Below are 21,129 nucleotides of genomic sequence, written 5' to 3' on the forward strand. Positions count from 1 at the left end.
CAATTACAACCGTTTGTGTGAAAACAAAGTCCCACCAAGAGTGGTGTCCTGATGATTTCCGTAATTTAAACACCACAATGACTTTAAAACATTTACGAGAGTATTATTTACGAGCTGCCCTGACATCTGAACATGTAAAAGTGATGTAAAACTTCATGTCTGTTTGACTAAAAAAGAGCAGTAATGCAGAACCTTTGGTTTCTCTGTTTTTCTTCTTTGTTTGGTAGTAAAAGAAAAAAAAAAAAAAAAAAGAGTTATTTGATTAACATGTCTACCCATGATTAGAGTGGTCTCAGAAAAAATAAACAGACATACAGATAACGCATCCATATTTGTATAAGTCAATGTTGATTAGAGTATTAAAAATCGTGCCATTCATCGCAATACATTTTTTTTTAAATTGATTGACAGCTATATATATATATATATATATATGCGAATAAAATTCTTCTCGGTAAATATATTTCTAAAGGTGCTACTAACATGAAATTTTTACCAGGTGTTGCAATCATATGCAAAGAATTCAGACCACACATGCCCATCCCATAAATGAAGTAATGTGGAATGACACAGGGAAAAGGTATTGAACACAAAGAAAAGGTGAAAAAAAGGCATGGAAAGCCAAGACACCCGCTGAAATCTATCAGTAATTACAAAGCAATCCTGCCCCTTTGACAGTGCAAATTAATATTAGCAGGTTCTGTACCAACTAATGGCCTGTATAAAGGTGTTTTATTACCAAGGTGTCACACAAGAAACATCTCATGATGGGTAAAAGCAGAGCTTCAGAAAGACCTGCAATTAGCAGGTACAACTGATTAAAAGAAAACAATAAGTAATGCACGTAAGCGCCATGGCTTGTGTGCACGCTCACCATGTAAGACTCCAGTTCTGAAGAAAAAGCATGTTGAAGCACGTTTAAAGTTTCCTGCACAACATTTGGACAAACCTGTGAAATACTGGGAGAATAAAGTCTGGCCAGATGAGACCAAAATATTACTCTTTGGATGCCATAATACACACCATGTTTGGAGGACAAATGGCACTGCACATCAAAAACACCATACCAACAGTAAGGTTTGGAGGTGGGAACATCATGGTGTGGGGCTGCTTTTCAGCATACGGTACTGGCAAACTTCATATAATTGAAGGAAGTATGAATGGAAAAATGGACTGAGACATTATTGATAAATATCTGCTGCCATCTACCCGGATGATGAAGATGAAACGAGGGTGGACATTTCAGCAAGACAATGATCCCAAACACACAGCCAAGGAAACTCGATTGGTTTCAGAGAAAAGAAATAAAGCTGCTAGAATGGTCCAGCCAATCACCTGACTTGAATCCCATTAAGAATCTATGGAAAGATCAGAGCTCATAGAAGAAACACACAGAACCTTCAAGATTTGATGACTGTGTGTGTAAGAATGGGCCAAAATCACACCTGAGCAATGCGTGCAAATAGTTTCTTCATACAGGAGGCGTATTTAAGCCGTTATTACCAACAGCGGCTTTTGTCAATAGCACCTTTAGAAATATATTTACTGAGATAAATGGTGATGTGTTCAATACTTATTTGACCCGCTGTATAATATATATATATATATATATATATAAAAAGAAAAATAATGTAATTGAATTTTGGGTTAGTGCTCCAGACAGGAGATTACATTAAAAAGCATAATGTACCACTTACCTCACAGTGATAGCACTCAAAGTGATAGTCTTTGTTCATGGATACCACCCTGAGAATCTCCTCACTGCCCTGAAACACAAGACCAACACGATCAAAACAGTTCGATGGTGATGTATAATCCCATATGCCTCTGTACAGTATCACAACATGCCCGATTCTACTGATGAGTCAAAGCACGAAACAAATACAGCTGTGCAGGGCAGTGGGAATTTAACCTCGACCTTGGGATAATTTCTCTAAAATACTCAAATACACCAGCATGAGCCAGGGGTAAAAGCAAAGTGTTTGTGGCCAAGGAGCCATGACTTACCTCAGCAGGTAAAATAGGTTGTAAACAGGCAGCACATTTAGGAGCGAAAGTCCTGGAACACAAACGAATGACCTAAATGAGTGCATATGTTAATTCCACCTCAATATGCATTACAGTGTTGTGGTGTATATATTCATTTATTTCCTGATGTATAATAATTAACTCATTCTCATGACTCCTGCACTCACTTGTTGTAGTCTGCAACGCAGTAGACGTTATTGAGGTAGTCCACTGTAAAAGGAACCCCGTCCAGAGTCTTGGAACAGACTATACAGCGGAAACAGCCCGGGTGATATGAGTTCCCCAGGGCTTGCAGAATCTAACACGCACAAGTAAATTTGTCTTATTATCTTTGTGATGACAGATATTTGCAAATGAACCACATATAAAGATGCCATCAATAGCATTTTGCCATTTGACATTTTGTTAGAACATCTGCGAGACACCATCATTCGTTTTACCTCCGCTGTCTATTTAATTCTCCCAAAGTTAATAAAAGAAGCTTGTCTTGTTCACCAACACACACACACACGTACCTGCTCAAGGATCAGGTGGCCACACACACAGCATTTTTCTGCTGCTGCCTGAAAGCCAGAAAACTGAAAGAAAAGGGGAAATTGTAGAAAAAGTAGCTGGAAAACTTGGTGCAATCTACATTAAATGAGAAATCACACTAAGGTGGTGCAATTGAATAAGTCTCCATTCCTTATTTTCCTTACCATGTAATCCTCCTTACAGTACACTGAACCACCAACATTGTAGAAATCTTTGTTTCGAAGGGTGCGACCTGGGAGAGAGAGAGACACACACACACAACCACGTCAACATGGACAGGTGGATTTGATCCCCTCGCTGTCTTTGACTCAGATTTACATCTTCATGACTACTTGTAAAACATATAATTAAGCTGGTGTTAATGACTAGAGTCAGAGCCGATCAAGTCAGTGGGAGTGAGGGCTGGTGGCTGACTCACCGCAAGACACACAGGTGAAGCAGCGAGTGTGATAGAGACTGTCCAGAGCCTGGCAGGCATTATCTGCACCATACACACCTTTCCCACACTTCACACACGTTCCTGAAACAGACCGACAACGAGTTAGCACATTCTTTTATTTCAAGTTATTTCACACATAATTGCTGCCCTTTGAAGTCAGTTCATCAAAGACAGAGAAGTGTTTTATACTTAAAAGTGCCACAACACACACACACATCTCTAAAATGGAACATTAGGGCATCAGCCAAACAATGGCCTCCTCATATAACACAACTCAAAATCCTGTCTGGATTCTATTGCATTTCTGTGGCATGTGAGTCATGCATTCTTCAGGCTGAGTAAATGACCAGCATGTTTGTTTAGCGTTTAAACACAACCCAAAAAAAGGAGCTAAAATCTGGGCTAATAATGCCCTTCTGTTAGGTAACCTTCTATTAGGATCCAAATAATTGAAAATGAATTCAGAGCACAAACACAGTCACACTTTAACATGGATTCTTTAACAACTTCAAGGGGGATTATTTCTCACAACAATGGAATCAAACACACACACACACCCCATCCTGTTGATATAGAGTGAGAGAGCCTTCCCTCAGGACTCAAATACCTGAACTGCAGCAACACACGTCTGTGCATGCTATTACATGCAGCCAACACACGTTCGCACTCACTTCCCAACCCCAAACTAACGTGCCTCTCCAAGCTCTTTGCTATGACCCAATGAACATGCAGCCTGTAATTAGGCCCATGCATAGTCATTATATGTGGTCGTAGGAGATATTTTTGACTGTGTGTAGTCTATTCAGAAATGCCTGTGTGTAGCTTTGGGCAAAGGAGCGGTATATTCGCTCATGGGCATATGAGTGAGGTATGTAGGCTGGTTAGAGGCCTGGGTGGAGGGCACAGCCTTAATATATGTTTGTTCTTTTCTGGGCTGCTCTAAACTGTGATCTTTGTTGGATTGACTCAGTTCCGTGGTTAGACTTGCCTTGACACTGGCGGTAATTTTTCTGCACCCAGTCACTTTGTAGAGGCTTGTACAAGTCACTGCAAGCCTGATAATCATTTTCATCCACTAAACTGCTGCAACACAAACACTAAACCTTCACTAGACTGAACAGCAGAAGTGGGAAAAGTTTAAAAATGCTCACCAAAAAATTCTTGTCGGTCCAGGGCTGATGGTGGTTCCCTCAGAGACGCATGTTCTTCCTGAGGTTTCGAAGTCCCAGATACATTGACTGCAGAGGTGGACAGAGGTTGCTCCCTCAAAGCTAGTCCTCCAAGCTGCTCCTCACCATCCAGTGTCATGTCCCTCAGTAGGAGGCGTGTCAGCTCCTGCTGGTAGTGGGTACCTGGCAGGTCCGAGTGCCTCATCCGCTCTCCCGTGCTCTCTGTCCGCGGTCCCCGTTGCTCTGCGCAACTCCACCACTCTGTTGCAGCTGGTGAACTACCCGCTGGTGGGTATGAATGTCTTCCATCTTGGAAACCTCCTCCAATCCCTGATGTTCTTTCTAAATAGTCCCTCCACACCTCTATTGGGGGTGCTCCTGCTTTCCCAGGGCCAGAAATTGGGAACACAAGCCCAGGGACAGCACCACCTAACTGTGTGGAGGAGAAATGCAGCGGCTGGGCAAGGCTCGACACGTGGCGACTGTCGTAGCCGAGGCTTATGCCGCTGGTGCGGTTGCTGCTGCACGGGCTTCCAATAGGACTTCCGCTGGTGCCCCCTCCTCCAACACCACCACCACCTCCACTAGCTGTGCTGCTAGCAAAGCTTGAGCGTGGGCTTGCTAACACTGACTCCTGCAGGCTGAAGGAGGAGCAGGGGCTCAGTGCTGGTCCAGCAGGAAAGAAACAGGTAGCCCCAGCACCATCTTGACTTCTCATTGGAGGATGTGAAAGTGATGCTGGCCTCCCGCTGTCCCATGGTTCCCCCCCAGAGCTCCAGCGCTTGCAGAAAAGCGCCTCCTGCAGGGAGAAGCGTTTGTGGCGTTCTGGTTCAGTCAGAAAGCTTGGCTCGGCAGAGCCCGCGCGAGTAACCGGGCCAGGCGTTGGGTACGGAGGCGGCATGGAAGACAGTGGAGCCTGGGCAAGGAGCTGCTGCCTTCTCACAAGCTGCTGAAGCTCCAGAGAATATCTGCGCTGATTTAGGGCGACTCGTGAATTCGGGCTGTAAGCGCCTTGTGGGTCGACATGCTCACCTTGTGCCAAATCAGTACGCCTTGATGGATCACAGGCACCCCGGCCCTCCACGGAATCAGGCAGGTAACAGGATACGCGTTGCTGAGGTGAGCGGCGTCGCAGAGGAGCGAGTGTCACTGGATGGTGTTCGAGGGAAGGCCCAGATTCTTCTGGTACAGGTGCTGAGGTGGTAGAGACAACACAGGAAGACACCCTCTGAGAGTTGACCACCTTTGCTGACCTGGCACTTGAAGTTGACTCGATGGTGGGAGAGCAAGTGAGACTAAACTGGGCTGTACTCGCAGGTGACGAGCTCGTTCCTGGGTTTAAGTGGGTCGCAACCGGCACTGCACTATTCACACTGTTACCGTTGTTGTTTGAGTTGGAGAGTTCATTTTTCTTTTTACTAAACTTCACACTGCCCGAATCGGCCAGTTTAAACTTCTGCTTAAGTTTCGTCCCGATTCTCTCCATGACGCACTACGTCTAATAAATATCCTGATACAATGTGAACGAGCACTTTTCCGAAACGTTTTTTTTGAAAGATTACAGCTTAAATACAGTATCATAAATACAGTGTAAACACAATACAACGTTCAAGTCTTTCTCCACAGCAGGTGAAATGACAAGGGACAGGACAATATATATATATATATATATATATATATATATATATATATATATATATATATATATATATATATATATAAAAAATAAACAAAGAATATAAACAGTTGTGTTCAAAGAAACAGGTCTTGTGTTCAAATTAAACAATAAATAGGTCACATATAAAATAAGATAAGTTAATTAAAAAAAATACGTTATGGCATGTATGGGCTACATTTCGGACTTAATCAGACTTGAGGAGATGTTTGATGTGGCCTGAAAGTTTCCACGTCGCGGATGTGACGGTGCTGCATGAGAGAAGAGGAACATGAACATCCATTTGGTAGCGGTGATGCCTTTCTACTCTGCTCACACTTTCAGCTGGCAGATAATAAAACGATGGGGTTTTCCTCCAAAGCCTGATTTCTGGGATTTGATTTAGAAAGAAGGAAAGAACATTTGTAATTGTGGACTGAAGGTTTCCAGCTGAAGACCGTTGAATGTAGCGGTCACATTCAGATGCGGTTCTTCTGCATGCAGCTGAATAAAGTCTCGTAATAACTGCTACTTAGTCCCAAGTTTCAGTCTTGATGAAAGGTTATAACACCTATAAGACAAGTCAGAGTTTTTTTTTCTTTCTGGTGTGGTTTTTACTAAGAGTTTCCAAAAGCTCTAGTTTGGCTAAATGACTCCAAACACGGAGAAGGCAGGGGAAAAAATTTCGTTTTCTTTTCAGCTTTCAGAAAGAAAAGGCTTCGTCTTCATTCTTCACCAATGAAACAGATACACGTTTTACTTAAAAAAGAAAAAAAGAAACAATGTGTGTACCTGTAGACCGACACCGCGCAGCTTTCCCACTATTTTCCCCCCAATCCTGCTGGAGAGAAAAACCAAGTCCGAGGGGGAAAAATAAAAGAGGAGAAAGACAAAAAGAAATGTGTGAAGAAGTCGCAGAAGCGGCGGAGCACTTCTCCAAACCTTCTGCTGCTGCTGGTGGGGGTGAGGCAAGCGTGGAAAACACCTTTACAAGAAAATAAATATAGATCTGAAAATGAAACAACGCCGAAGAACTTTCTTTCCTACTTCCTTTCTTTGCTGCAATTGTCTCTCGTCCTCCCCCTTCTTTCTTCTTTAGCGTTTCTCCTCTTTTTTTTTCGTCTTCTTTTTTTTTTTTTTTTTTTTTTTTTTTTTTTTTTTTTTTTTTAGGAGACCGGAACATCTTTCTTCTGGGCAGCGCGGAAGGATTTCAGCATCCCACAATTTCGTCACACGTCCAAACTTCTCAGATTGATGTCGCCTATTAGTGCGGATTTCAGTCATCATTATTATTATTATTAATGTTATGATAATTTATAACACAAATACAACAGTGTGATCTAAACAGAGCACGTGCTTATTGGACATCTTTAAACAGGGACAAAAGTCCAAATGCGGATTCATTGTTTTTTTTTTTTTAAGTAATTGGGTACAAATAAGTGCGTTTACATAACTTTTGAAATCAGGTGGAGATCTTATTATTTTATGTATTGTGGTGTTAAGGTTTCACGAATAAGTGTAGAGGAGACTAGTTGTTGTCTTGTTATTCCGACCCCTGAGGCCTAGTTAATCGTGCCTTTCGTCTGTGGAATGTGCGGAGGGATATCATTGAGTTGCCTGGAACGTTGTGATACGGCCGCTTGTGTGTGTGTGTGTGTGTGTGTGTGTGTGTTTTGCGAGCTCGTAACAATGTAACTGTGTGTGTGTGGTTTCTAAAAATGCCAGTCTCTGCGCCATAGTTACCAGTGGCATAAATTCCGATGGCAGTGAACCGGTTACCAGACGGACACCTTTATTCAGCTTCTCAAACATAAACTACACCAGTGTTCTTTTTATAGAGGGACACTTTTCCCTACCCCGAAGCCCACTTCTGCTCGTGTGTGTGTGTGTGTGTGTGTGTGTGTGTGTGTGTGTCTGCTTTTTTCCTCCGGCTAGCAGAAGTGTGTGTGTGTGTGTGTGTGTGTGTGCTCTCCCTCGCTGGGCGCGTTATCAGCGAGTGGGGACTTGTTGGAGAGGACACACACACACACACACACACACACACACACACACACACACACACACACACACACACACACACACACACACACACACACACACACACACACACACACACAGGGGATGTTTCAGTCAGCACTGCACGGCTAGATACACAGCAAGAATGCGAGCGGGAGATTACAAGCTGTCGGCAGAAAACAAGTCTCTGCTTTCTCCTGTGTGTGTAAAACATTTAACATTTGTGAACAATAGATATGAATGAATATATATATATATATATATATATATATATATATATATATATATATATATATATATATATATATATAATATGATTTAAAGGAAACAGCTTTATAACAAGACCACAGCAAGGATTGTGAACCTTTTTTTTAATTTGCAGAACAATTAATTAGTTATAATAAATGTATTTATTATTGTACAAATCTACTACTATTACAGACCAGCCAGTTGTAATACTGCGTTAATATATTCGTGACTCTAGTGCCATCTAGTGGTAAACTAGTAATACAATTTTCGCCACCTTAACAAGACTTAACTCTTCTCAACAAGTTTGTCGTTTCTGGCTTGCCGTACTCGTTGTCAGGGGGCCTAAAGAACAGAAAAAAATGGCGGCGCCCTTGAAGCAGCTCTGTTTTGCAGGTGAGAGAGCTGTTATTAGCCATAGATTTTAGACTGGGTAAGATGTAGGCCACACGTTGATGTAGGTGATGATATGTTATAGATGTGAGAAAAAAGTTTATTTTTATTAGAATGTGATGTTTTTACGTGTTAATACTGTAAGGGTGGTTCACATGTTGGTAAACTGGGTATCACTCAGCATCAGGGTACATGTTTTATAGTATTAGTTGGAAATTTCTCTGAGATAGGATTTAAGGTTAGAACTCAGAGATTGCAGTGACACAGTCCTGTATGTGTGCTTGAGTAGTCAGATTTGCTGGATTGTAGCTTCTGTTTAACTCGTTAAGAAAGTCAAGTTTATTTGTATAGCGCTTTTCACAACTGACATTGTTTCAAAGCAGCTTTACAGAATTTAACAGTTAAGGTGAATGGTGTGTATTCATTCCTGATGAGCAAGCCGTGGCGACTGTGGAAAGGAAAAACTCCCTTAGATGTTATGAGGAAGAAACCTTGAGAGGAACCAGACTCAAAAGGGGAACCCATCCTCATTTGGGTGACATCAAGAGTGTGATCATAAAGAAGAAAACAGATGATGGCTGGTTTTTAGTGAGATTAATTGTGAATCTAATTAGGATTACAATTCACCCAGAAGTGTGTTGGTCTGATCCTTTGGAGATTTACTAGGAGTGTTTCTCATGGAGAGCATCAACCTCTATTTACATTACACCAGATACATTGCATCCAGATTTCTATAAAGCTGCTTTTTACATTGTCTTCTCTTAAAATGAAATTATAGTGGAATACACCTTTATAGGTTTCCATGCTAACGTTGTGAAAACCATAGAAGGCTAAGCCTGTTTTTGCTTTTTGTCTGGTGTAGTTGAACATACCTGCCTCATGTATGAACTTTTCCCTTCTTGGGATACAAATTTGTCCAGATCTGTTTTTTTACAGATTATATTTCTTTTTTATTTTCCTGCTCAGTAACTCCATTATTCTTTTATTTAGTGCTTTTTGTTTTGTGTTGCTGCTGCAAAAACAAACAAAAAGAATTCCCAATAAAATCAACAAAGTATCTCTAAAACTAGTTTTTTTGGTGACTAGCGAGCAAGTCAAGTCAAGTTTATTTCTATAGCGCTTTTCACAACAGACATTGTTTTGAAGCAGCTTTACACAAATCAACAGTTAAGGTGAATGGTGTGCATTTATCCCTGATGAGCAGCCATGGCGACTGTGGCAAGGAAAAACTCCCTTAGATGTTATGAGGAAGAAACCTTGAGAGGAACCAGACTCAAAAGCGGAACCCATCCTTATTTGGGTGACATCAAGAGTTTGATCATAAATCTTTCAACACTACAGAACACTGGAGAGTGAGAACTAACATGAGCACTGGAGTATAAGATTATAAGTAAATGTTCTTTCTACAGTCTTTGGTATAAAAGTAGGAGCTACTGAGCTCAGCATTTGTGATCATCACAGATCCAGCATCAGCTTCTCCATGCCAGAGCCTTTAAACACTTCAGGAGGTCCAATGTCAAACTCCACACATGTAGTGGGATCCAAATGGCACTGGTACGTCTCTAGATGGTTCGGGATGTTTGCGAGTTCGGCATTTACTTCTTCAAAGGTCCATAATCATCACGAGGTGGGAGGTGACTGGAGCTGGCCAAACCTCAGGAAGCCTCTGGATGGGGAGAGAAAGAGAAGCAGTGTTAGCGTAGCTGCTGCTCATGATATTAACAGCACAAGTTGATAATGTGCATGTGATCAGATGTTCTGGAGCACAAGGTTATGATGTGATGTGTGTTATGTGTAGGCTTTGCTAAAAAGATATGTTTTTAATCTGCACTTAAACTGGGTGAGCAAGATAAGTTGACATTGCAGAGCATCATATTTTCAAGCTTTACACGAGAAATATATTAATATATTATAAATATGAAGCTTTATATTAATTTTAAATATTAGATTTAGTTTTTAGAGCTATTAGAGCTTTTAATTTCTGACCCCCCCCCCCCATTTACTTTTTTAGATAAAAATAAACCTATCTATTAATCTATTTATCTATTTAATAGATTTAAAGTATTTAATAGCAGTTCAATGGCATTTTTTTACTCGGACCGTGAGTTGTATTGCTGTGTAAATTTAAATTAAAATGAATTTAGATTATTCAAATGTTATTTAGTACAGTGATGCAGATGCAGTACTGGACTTTCAAAACTTTCAAAAACTTAAAAAAAAAATCATTTTGTGACTGTAAACATTGATTTCCCTTTCTACATTTATTGACTCAAGGTTTCTTTTCTCTTCTGTTTAAGTCTTAAGACCGACTGTACGCCCATTTTCATCTACGTGTGCAGTTCAGGCAGGGAGGAAATGGAGACTAGAGTAAGTAATCAAGAGCCTGTTGCAATCAGTTTCTTTCTGCTTTCTTATCTGATGCATTCATTTTAAGAGTAAGAGTAGATTATAGACTAAGATTGCAGTGAATGACTTTACCCGTGTTATTTATTCAGGAACGGCTTGGCCTGGACAGGATCTGAGTACGGGCCATTAACAGATCTGCCTGACTGGTCATTTGCAGGTGAGAAATAGTGAATTGGCACAGATCTGTAATTGAGAGCAAATTGTTTAGTCATCATTGCTGTAATAGATTTAACGCCTGGGGAGATTTAATCTCATCTGCACCAGGTGGCCTCTCCTGGGCCCCTAAACAAGGCCCTTAACCCCATAGCTGCTCAGATGTATGTATAAGATAAACGTAAGTTGCTTTTGAAAAGTGGTCTGCCGATTGCCATAAATGCAAATGTAATGTAAACCTTTGCTGATTGATATTGTAAAAGGTATTGTCAGCACATATTTGTAAGCTTTTTGAAAATGGTGTGGGTTTTTGCTAAATGCTTTGTAAGCATTTGATGTGTATGTTTTTGTTGAGCTGTTTCGAGGAAAATACGATGGAGGCAGTATGTTGGCCCTTGTGTGACTGTGTTGTGTATCTGTCTTTCCCGGTAGACGGCAGACCTGCACCTCCACTGAAAGGACAACTCAGGAGGCAGAAGCAGAGAGAGGACTTTGCAGTAAGTTTTCTGAGAGTGTGATCTTGATCGATTTTAAAATAGCACTTTGCTGTAGGCAGTGTTGTGCTCGTTACTATTTTTTAGATGAATGAATGAATGAATGAATAGTTACAGTTACTCGTTATTTCATTCAAAAAGTAACTCAATTACTTTGTTGATTACTTACACCAAAAAGTAATGCGTTACTGTTAAAAGTAACTTATTCGTTAATTTTTTAAAGAATGTTCTTTAATGTTCTTATTAATGCCCTTTTATGTGTTATGGTCTATACAAACACAAAGTCATTTTTAAACACTATTTTATTAAAGTCAGACCTGCACAAACTGAATATATCACAAGGATTTCTGAAATAAATAACAAAACAAGCTGAATAATATATTCACAATCAAAAACTGAAGTGGCTTCTGCATCATAAAAGCTGTTGTGTTGAGCCCTTAAAAATTTTCCTTTCACAGCTTGAGTATGAAATCTATCAACTAACTTCTAGCTTCTAGCATGGGGTTCCTGGAGGAGCCTCGACAGATTGGAGTTGCTGTTTATCGCAGTAGATACGACCTTCGAACCAGAAAGACACAGCTTACATTTGACTAAAAGTTTTTGTCTTTATACTCAACTAAAGTGAAAGAATGAGCATATTTCCACTTTGAGAAACTCGTCTTGCTCTCGCCTCGACTCGCCATTACTGCCGCACAGACCTGAATAAACGGAGACATGCCCACAGTGCGTCTTCTTCCTGTTTACAGTGGTTTATCCACCAATCCTACAATGCGTCTCTGCTGTAAACAGGCTAGACTGTAGGCTACAAAAATGAATTAACGGTCAACGCACCATACGGTAACGGAGTTACTTAATTTAAAAAGTAACGCGTTACAGTATTAGTTACTGTCAAAAGTAACTGCATTACAGTAACATGTTACTAGTAAACATCGTTACTGCCCAACACTGGCTGTAGGTATTCATTATTACAGCTTTGAGCATATACGTTTATACTTTGAATAATTTCAGAATGTTTGTCAGTGAAGGATCGTTTCAGTTACTGTGAAGATCACTAGTGGACAGAAAGGCAGTATTTTTGCCTGTCAGAAGCTTTTGTTGTTTTTGAGAGACACATACTGGTTTCTTTTGTTTAGATTTTGTTTTACTGAAGAATCCTTCCTTAGCAGGAATAAAAGCTTTACACACTTCCAAACATTCAGCTAAAATACTTTCCTCTTGAAAAACTTGCCAAAGAAGTTCTTCACAAGTTGGATCTTTCATTCTGATTTCGTGATCCAGTTCATCCCAGAGCAGTTCAATATGATTTAGGTGCAGTCAAGTCAAGTTTTTTTCTATAGCGCTTTTGACAACAGACATTGTCTCAAAGCAGCTTTACAGAAATCAACAGTTAAGGTGAATGGTGTGTATTTATCCCTGATGAGCAGCCGTGGCGACTGTGGCAAGGAAAATCTCCCTTAGATGTTCTGAGGAAGAAACCTTGAGAGGAACCAGACTCAAAAGGGGAACCCATCCTCATTTGGGTGACAGTGACTGGGCAGGCCATTCCGTGATAGAGAACGCTCCAGCTGACTGTTTGCTCTCTAAATAACGTTTACAGAGATTGGACGTATGGTGAAGTTGGTTCCAGTTTCCTGCTCCAAAACAACCCCAAACCATTAGGCTTCACTCTCCATGTTTGACTGTGGTTATGATGCAGTCTTCTACATCTTCTCCTTCCTACATAAGTTCTTCTGTTGGAGCCAAAAATGTCCAATTTGGACTCTATAAAACTATACAAGTGCCAAACGTTTGACAGACACTATAAGTCTGGTCTTTCAGTGTTTTCATTTTGGGACATTTTTATTTCCTACTACATTTTAATGAATATTATGTAACTATTTTTTGCAAGACCATGACTGTAACTCACTTTGTATCTGTAACAATGTTCAGGAGATCGGAACACTGAACTGCATCCGTTTTTTTAATTGTAGTTCTCATACATCAGTACCTTCACTGTTGATACACACACACATACACACACACACACACACACACACACACACACACACACACACACACACATATATATATATATATATATATATTTTTTTTTTTTTTTTTTTTAAATTGGATCAACTTCAATAGGATCAACAGTCAATTAGATTTTTCCCCCCATAAGGCTTTTTAATCTGGTTAAAAAAATATTTAAAATAATTCCTGCTTTGTAGCAGGAAGGTGAATCACATCACATTAAAGCATTAGACATGCAAAAGCATGACTTTATTGACTTTTCCTTTAGTGTTTTGAAAACGTGTCATGGCTTCTTTGATTTAAACTTTTAAGAAGAGGAAGGAACAGGAAGAAGGGAGAATTATTTCTATTTGCTAAATGAACTAGTATGTAAATACTGAACTCAAGCCAGCAACATTATTAGTCACGTAATGCGACAGATCAGCTGTGCTGTGTATCACTGTATCACTGCACTGTTGAATTCTCCAGTTTTCTAAAACAGAAACCGTTGCTGACTGCATGCCAATGCGCAGTTATTGTTTCTATAGCTCATTCACAGAGATTCGTCTGGCAGACGCACACCTTGATCTAAGGCAAATGATTGAAAATGTGTTGTTAAACATAAAGTATAGTTGTTTTTAATCATTAATATGGCGAGGGCTTTTCTGGAAGGGTGTGTTTAATGAGTATTAATGGCTGGAGTCAGTGCTTTGTAAAAAAAAAAAAATAAATAAAAAAAAGATATTAAACACTGGAAGTTCTCCAGGATAGGAGTGTACTGTTTCTTGGTAATGTGAGAAGCTGCTTTTTAAAAAAAATACTAGATAATACTAAATGATAGTCTGTTTATAGCTACTGTAATGAGTTATTTATTTATTGCGTATTCATTTATTTCTTTATTTGTGTATTTTGTTCACGTTCCACATCATTAAATGTAACTAAAACTGATTCAATTCTATGACATTTATTGATGAGTGGGAAAAAAATACAAATAATTTCAGTGTGATTATAGATATTGTTTTTCACTTTACAGAGGAGAGCAGTGAACCTGAATGCTGAGGTGGACCAGGGAATGAGGACATGGAGGGCAAATAAGGAGGAGCATGAAAGAGCAAGAGAGCAGATAAAATCTTCTATGCTTAAACCAAAAGGAAAACTCTTATTAAAGAATAAAACCAAGTAAACAACGAAAACCGATAGCAGCTTGTCTATTATTTGTTAGTCAATTTTTTTGTATTTATATGATTTCAATATGTAACACTTCTTACAAACTTGGGACTTTTTCCAACTGTCACGTGCGGTCTGAGATTTCAGTTTGACTTCTGTCCAGCAGGCGGCAGTGTTTCACCACTCTGCAGCAAATCACCCCCCCCCCCCCTCCATTGCCGCCATTTTAGTCTCCTGCCTTCTCCATTGCTGAGGAGCAAAAAATGCAAGCAGTAACACGAAAGAAAAAACATATCCCCATCTGTTTGAGTAACATTTCGTGTGATTTTCTTAAGGAACTGCTGCTGGTTTTTGTGTATATTCTATTTGGAATGCACTCTCGAGTTACATGTGTCTACCCTGCAAAATACAAACACCTCAATCACAGTCTAAAAGTCACTTTTAAGGTTTCAGGATGTTTGTATTTTCTATCATAAATAATTCATTTCCTGGATCCAGATGCCTTTGGTTTATTTGTGATGGAAAGACGTCAGCAACACGTGCCTGGTTTGATTCAAACACGGTTTCACAAACAACAGATGTGAAAAAATCGAATATTTCTTAAATGCTGATCCTAAACTACTCGTTTAAAGTTAATTGTCATTTTTTTAGATGCATTTGTTGATTGCAATGTGAACTTCATGAACTGCATTCTCTCCAGTGTCTCTATTCCAGGTCGGTTTATCTTCTAAGCCTGAGAAATTGAAGGAATTAGGCAGATCTGCTGTATAGGTGTATTGCAAATCTCATTTTTATTGACTGCCCTTTTGTTATTTGGAAATAGACAAGTTTAAAAACACATAAAAAATGTCTTTTCTTTTTTATGATAAAAACACCTTATTGAGCACTCGTTCTTGCTTTGCCAATAGGGTTCTAAGAACATCTCCCCAGGATGCTGACATTTATTGCTTTATTATGCTGCACTGGGTAAAAAAAAAATGTTTGCAACCAACTTGAGATATATATCTCATGTGCTCTCCAAGGAAAGGAATGTTTTCAGAGTCTGCCATATTGACTCTCGCCTGAGAAAGTCATTAAGATGTTTCTGTGGTGACAGGATTTTTATCATCTGTAGACACATTCGGAACCGAGGCCCAAGTGGAGTGTCTTTTTACACCAAATCTGAAAAAGTGTTACAGTATAATAATGTAATACAGCAGGATCATTCATTATTAAAGCACTCACTCTTTTATAAATTAGAACTTTTAAGATTAGTTTCCTGCAAAAGTTTTTAAATGGATTAAGCAGCACAGAATGGGGAAATGGGTCTTCTGTAGTTTCTGGGTTTATTTTTGGAGAAGGCTATGAGTTATCATAGACAGCACAGTGAGTAAACTTCTCAGACATAGAGTTTTGTCTATGAGCATTGTCTGTCTCGTGTCTCTCTCTCTCTCTCTCTCTCTCTCTCTCTCTCTCTCTCTCTCTCTCTCTCTCTCTCTCTCTCTCTCTCTCTCTCTCTCTCTCTCTCTCTCAAAACCTTCGACATCCTCCTGCTGATTTCAGCAGCCTCTCTCCATAATTATAGCCTTGGTCGCTGAATTGCAAATTTTTTTTCTCTGTTTTACTGGACTCAGGATCTGGCTTCACCACTTTGTGTCAGCACTATGGGACTGTTTACTTTTAGAGGGTGGGACTGACACAAAAGGACCCCCCCCCCCACCCCTTAAAAAAAAAAAAAAAAAAAGCTGACATGTAACTCATTCTCAACTCACCTACATGCAATCATTCTTCCTCTATTCACACAGACCTACAAAAAATGTTTTCACACCTGCTCATATGTCCTCTGCATAAAAGCTAAATTGACCACCAAAACCCACTCGAGCCTTTATAATGTAACCCCACACTCACTCAGCATTCAGTATCTGGTTGGTCTGTGACCCAGACACGAAAACATGAGATCTTTGATGCGGTAGCTTTGAATTTATATTTATCTTCTTTATGTTTCCTACACTGAAACGTTTTGGCTACTCTAGTCATCCCCCTCACCAACCCCCCTTTGCATTGCCCCCCTGTTGTTTTGGTCTGTTCACAACGAGACCCAGATGTTGCTTATTGTGCAGAAGGGAAAAGGGGAGGGGGGGTTGCAAAGAGGGAGAGGAAAAAGAGCAGTCCATTAAGACACACATGGTAGAGGGACAGGAAAAAAGGAGGGAGTAAAACCAGAGTGCAGTGTTGAACCTTAGTGTGTGTCTGTGCTTGAGAGAGCGAGAACCATGTGCCTCTTATGTGGTATTGTAACTTTTTACAGCAACTTTAAGGCTTGTAATGCCCCCTGCTCACCCCCCTGCTCACCCCCTGCCTCGTACCCTTGCATCAAGTGCACGGAGAGGATATGACTCAAGTCAAGGTTATGGTGTCATGGTTTTGGCTAAAAGTTCTGATTCAGCAAAGTGCTTCCTGCCACTGTGTGTGTGTGTGTGTGTGTGTGTGTGTGTAGGTGTGGGTGTTCAGGAGTGCCAATCAAAACAAGTTAGTCAGACACTCACTGTGGAGGTTCCACAATTAAATGTAAAACTCGTAAGCTGACTCTAAGTGATGAGAAGTGAAAAATTCTGTTTTATAGTTAGTTTCCTGCTTACTTTCGCCATAACTTAGCCAATACTTAAAATAAGTAATTAAAAACAAAAAAGTTTGCTGAATAACACCATTAGACCTACTTTCTATTTAATGTCAGCTACAGAGGAAACATTAAATTCAAAATACTTGTAAAATAATTCGATTATTAAATAAATATATAACACTTTTGTATTATCAGTGTATTATCACAACTCTTCTTCTTCTTCTTTCGGCTGCTCCCATTAGGGGTCGCCACAGCGGATCATCCGTCTCCATACCACCCTGTCCTCTATATCTGCCTCTTTTACACCAACTACCTGCATGTCTTCCCTCACCACATCCATGAACCTCCTCCTTGGCCTTCCTCTTTTCCTCCTACCTGGTGGCTCCATCTTCAGCATTTTTCTACCAATATAATTCATGTCCCTCCTCTGCACATGTCCAAACCATCTCAATCTCGCCTCCCTCACCTTGTCACCAAAACATCCTACATGTGCTGTCCCTCTAATAAACTCATTTCTAATCTTGTCCATCCTCGTCACTCCCAACGAAAACCTCAACATCTTCAGCTCTGCTACCTCCAGCTCCACCTCCTGTTTTTTACTCAATGCCACTGTCTCTAATCCATACAACATCGCAGGTCTCACCACAGTCCTATAAACTTTCCCTTTCATTCTTGCAGATACTCTTCTATCACAAATCACTCCTGTCACTCTTCTCCACCCACTCCACCCTGCCTGCACTCTTTTCTTTACTTCCCTAACACACTCTCCATTACTTTGCACTGTTGACCCCAGGTACCTGAACTCCTCCACCTTCTCCACCTCTTCTCCCTGCAACCGCATCACTCCACTGCCCTCCCTCTCATTCACACACATGTACTCTGTCTTACTCCTACTGACTTTCATTCCCCTTCTCTCCAGCGCATATCTCCACCTCTCCAGGCTCTTCTCAACCTGCTCTCTACTCTCACCACAAATCACAATATCATCTGCAAACATCATAGTCCAGGGAGACTCCTGTCTGACCTCGTCCGTCAACCTGTCCATCACCACTGCAAACAGGAAAGGGCTCAGGGCCGATCCTTGATGCAGTCCAACCTTCACCCTGAACCAGTCTGTCGTACCTACTGCACACTTTACTGCCATCACACTGTCCTCATACATGTCCTGCACCACCCTCACATACTTCTCTGACACACCTGACTTCCTCATACAATACCACAACTCCTCTCTCGGCACCCTGTCGTACGCTTTCTCTAAATCCACAAATACACAATGCAGCTCCTTCTGTCCTTCTCTATACTTCTCCATCAACATCCTCAAAGCAAATAAGGCATCTGTGGTGCTCTTCCTCGGCATGAAACCATACTGTTGCTCACAGATGGTCACCTCTTCTCTCAGCCTGGCTTCCACTACTCTTTCCCATAACTTCATGGTGTGACTGATCAACTTAATTCCAGTGTAGTTACTGCAGGTCTGCACATCTCCCTTATGCTTAAAGATCGGTACCAGCACACTCCTTCTCCATTCCTCAGGCATCCTCTCCCCTTCCAGAATCCTGTTAAACAATCTGGTTAAAAACTCCACTGCCATCTCTCCTAAACATCTAAACGCTTCTACCGGTATGTCATCTGGTCCAACCGACTTTCCATTCTTCATCCTCTTAATCGCTGCTCTCACTTCCTCCTTACTAATCCTATCTACATCCTGCTTCACCAACTCCACATCCTCCAACCTTCTCTCTCTCTGATTTTCCTCATTCATCAGCTGCTCAAAATACTCCCTCCATCTTCTCAACACACTCTCCTCACTAGTCAACACATTTCCCTCTCCATCCTTTATTGCTCTAACTTGCAGTACATCCTTCCCAGCTCGGTATAAATCCTTTTCTCCTTCCTTAGTGTCCAACCTCTTATACAGCTCCTCATATGCCTTTTCCTTGGCTTTCGCCACATCCCTTTTAACCTGCTGCCGCATCTCCTTGTACTCCTGCCTACTCTTCTCATCACTCTGTCGATCCCACTTCTGTTTTGCCAATCTCTTTCCCCTAATGCTCTCCTGCACTTCCTCATTCCACCACCACGTCTCCTTGTCTTGCTTTCTATTTCCAGATGTCACACCAAGTACTTTTCTAGCTGCCTCCCTCATCACTCCTGCAGTAGTTGCCCAATCATCCGGCACCTCTTCACCACCACCAAGCCCCTGTCTGACCTCTTCCCTGAACCTCACACTACACTCTTCCTCCTTCAGTTTCCACCATCTTATTCTTCTTTCAAACCTTACTTTCCTCCTCTTCTTCTTCGCCTCCAAAACCATCCTACAGACCACCATCCGATGCTGTCTAGCTACACTGTCCCCTGCCAACACCTTACAGTCTCCAATCTCCTTCAGGTTGCATCTCCTACACAGAAGATAATCCACCTGTGTGCTCCTTCCTCCACTCTTATACGTCACCCTATGATCCTCCTTCTTCTTAAAATACGTGTTCACCACTGCCATTTCCATCCTTTTAGCAAAATCTACCACCATCTGCCCTTCCACATTCCTCTCCTTAAAACCATACCTACCCATCACCTCCTCATCACCTCTGTTCCCTTCACCTACATGCCCATTAAAGTCTGCCCCAATCACCAATCGTTCTTTCCTAGGTACACCATCTACCACTTCATCTAATTCACTCCAGAATCTTTCTTTCTCCTCCATCTCACAGCCAACTTGTGGAGCATAGGCACTGATGACATTTATCATCATCCCTTCAACTTCCACCTTCACGATCATCACCCTATCAGAAACTCTCTTCACCTCCACTACACTCTTACTGTATGCTTCTTTCAGAATCACCCCTACACCATTTCTCTTCCCATCCACACCATGATAAAACAGTTTAAACCCACCTCCAATGTTCCTGGCCTTACTCCCTTTCCACTTGGTCTCCTGAACACACAACACATCTACCTTTCTCCTCTCCATCATATCAGCTATCTCTCTCCCTTTACCCGTCATAGTACCAACATTTAAAGTACCAACCCGAACCTCTACTCTCCTACACTGCTCCTTTTCCTGCCGTCTCTGTAGACGCCTTCCTCCTCTCCTTCTCCTCCTTCGGCCAACAGTAGCCCAATTTCCACCGGTACCCTGTCGGCTAACGATACCTGTGGCGGTCGTTGTTAACCCGGGCCTCGACCGATCCGGTATGAAATTCTCATTTGTGATCCGCATATTTGATTTGGCACATGTTTTACGCTGGATGCCCTCCCTAACGCAACCCTCCCCATTTACCCGGGCTTGGGACCGGCACTAAGAGTACACTGGCATTTTCAGCACATTCGAGTAATTCTCTGAACAACTCTGTTTAACTGTAGCATAGCAAAATGTTTTAAATCAGTTTGTTGTGTTTTAATGTAAAGTTTAACACGTGTTGCAAACGAATAATTCGATTTCACTTAATAATGTTAATTAATTTGTATTTGTGCTTGTTAGTGGAGTGGGTGGAGAAGAGTGGGGTGGAGTGGGTGGAGAAGAGTGACAGGAGTGATTTGTGATAGAAGAGTATCTGCAAGAATGAAAGGGAAAGTTTATAGGACTGTGGTGAGACCTGCGATGTTGTATGGATTAGAGACAGTGGCATTGAGTAAAAGACAGGAGGTGAAGCTGGAGGTAGCAGAGCTGAAGATGTTAAGGTTTTCGTTGGGAGTGACGAGGATGGACAAGATTAGAAATGAGTTTATTAGAGGGACAGCACATGTAGGATGTTTTGGTGACAAGGTAAGGGGGGTGAAATTGAGATGGTTTGGACATGTGCAGAGAAGGGACATGAATTATATTGGTAGAAAAATGCTGAAGA

The 21,129-nt window shown here is 41.0% G+C and overlaps 2 protein-coding genes across 2 annotated transcripts in view; one reads left to right on the forward strand and one right to left on the reverse strand.

The window, feature by feature from the left end:
• The window catches only part of ajuba (ajuba LIM protein), an 11,178-nt gene extending 3,211 nt beyond the window's left edge, over positions 1-7,967 (reverse strand). Inside the window, exons 1-7 of the mRNA XM_083541460.1 lie at positions 4,153-7,967; positions 2,981-3,082; positions 2,727-2,794; positions 2,544-2,606; positions 2,196-2,326; positions 2,008-2,059; positions 1,698-1,766 (exon numbers count right to left, since the gene is read on the reverse strand). Of these exons, the coding sequence (XP_083397586.1) occupies positions 1,698-1,766; positions 2,008-2,059; positions 2,196-2,326; positions 2,544-2,606; positions 2,727-2,794; positions 2,981-3,082; positions 4,153-5,656 (1,989 nt within the window). The 5' untranslated portion in view covers positions 5,657-7,967. The remainder of the gene's footprint in view (positions 1-1,697; positions 1,767-2,007; positions 2,060-2,195; positions 2,327-2,543; positions 2,607-2,726; positions 2,795-2,980; positions 3,083-4,152) is intronic.
• Positions 7,968-8,392: 425 nt separating this feature from the next.
• Positions 8,393-14,714, forward strand: mrpl52 (mitochondrial ribosomal protein L52). Its single transcript, XM_083541568.1, has 5 exons — positions 8,393-8,482; positions 10,777-10,846; positions 10,975-11,042; positions 11,471-11,535; positions 14,555-14,714. The coding sequence occupies exons 1-5, from the start codon at positions 8,449-8,451 to the stop codon at positions 14,702-14,704; spliced, it is 387 nt and encodes a 128-aa protein (XP_083397694.1). The 5' UTR covers positions 8,393-8,448; the 3' UTR covers positions 14,705-14,714.
• The last annotated feature ends 6,415 nt before the right edge of the window (positions 14,715-21,129 follow it).

Source organism: Silurus aristotelis, assembly GCF_946808225.1.
Source record: "Silurus aristotelis genome assembly, chromosome: 5".
Taxonomy (NCBI): Eukaryota; Metazoa; Chordata; class Actinopteri; order Siluriformes; family Siluridae; genus Silurus; species Silurus aristotelis.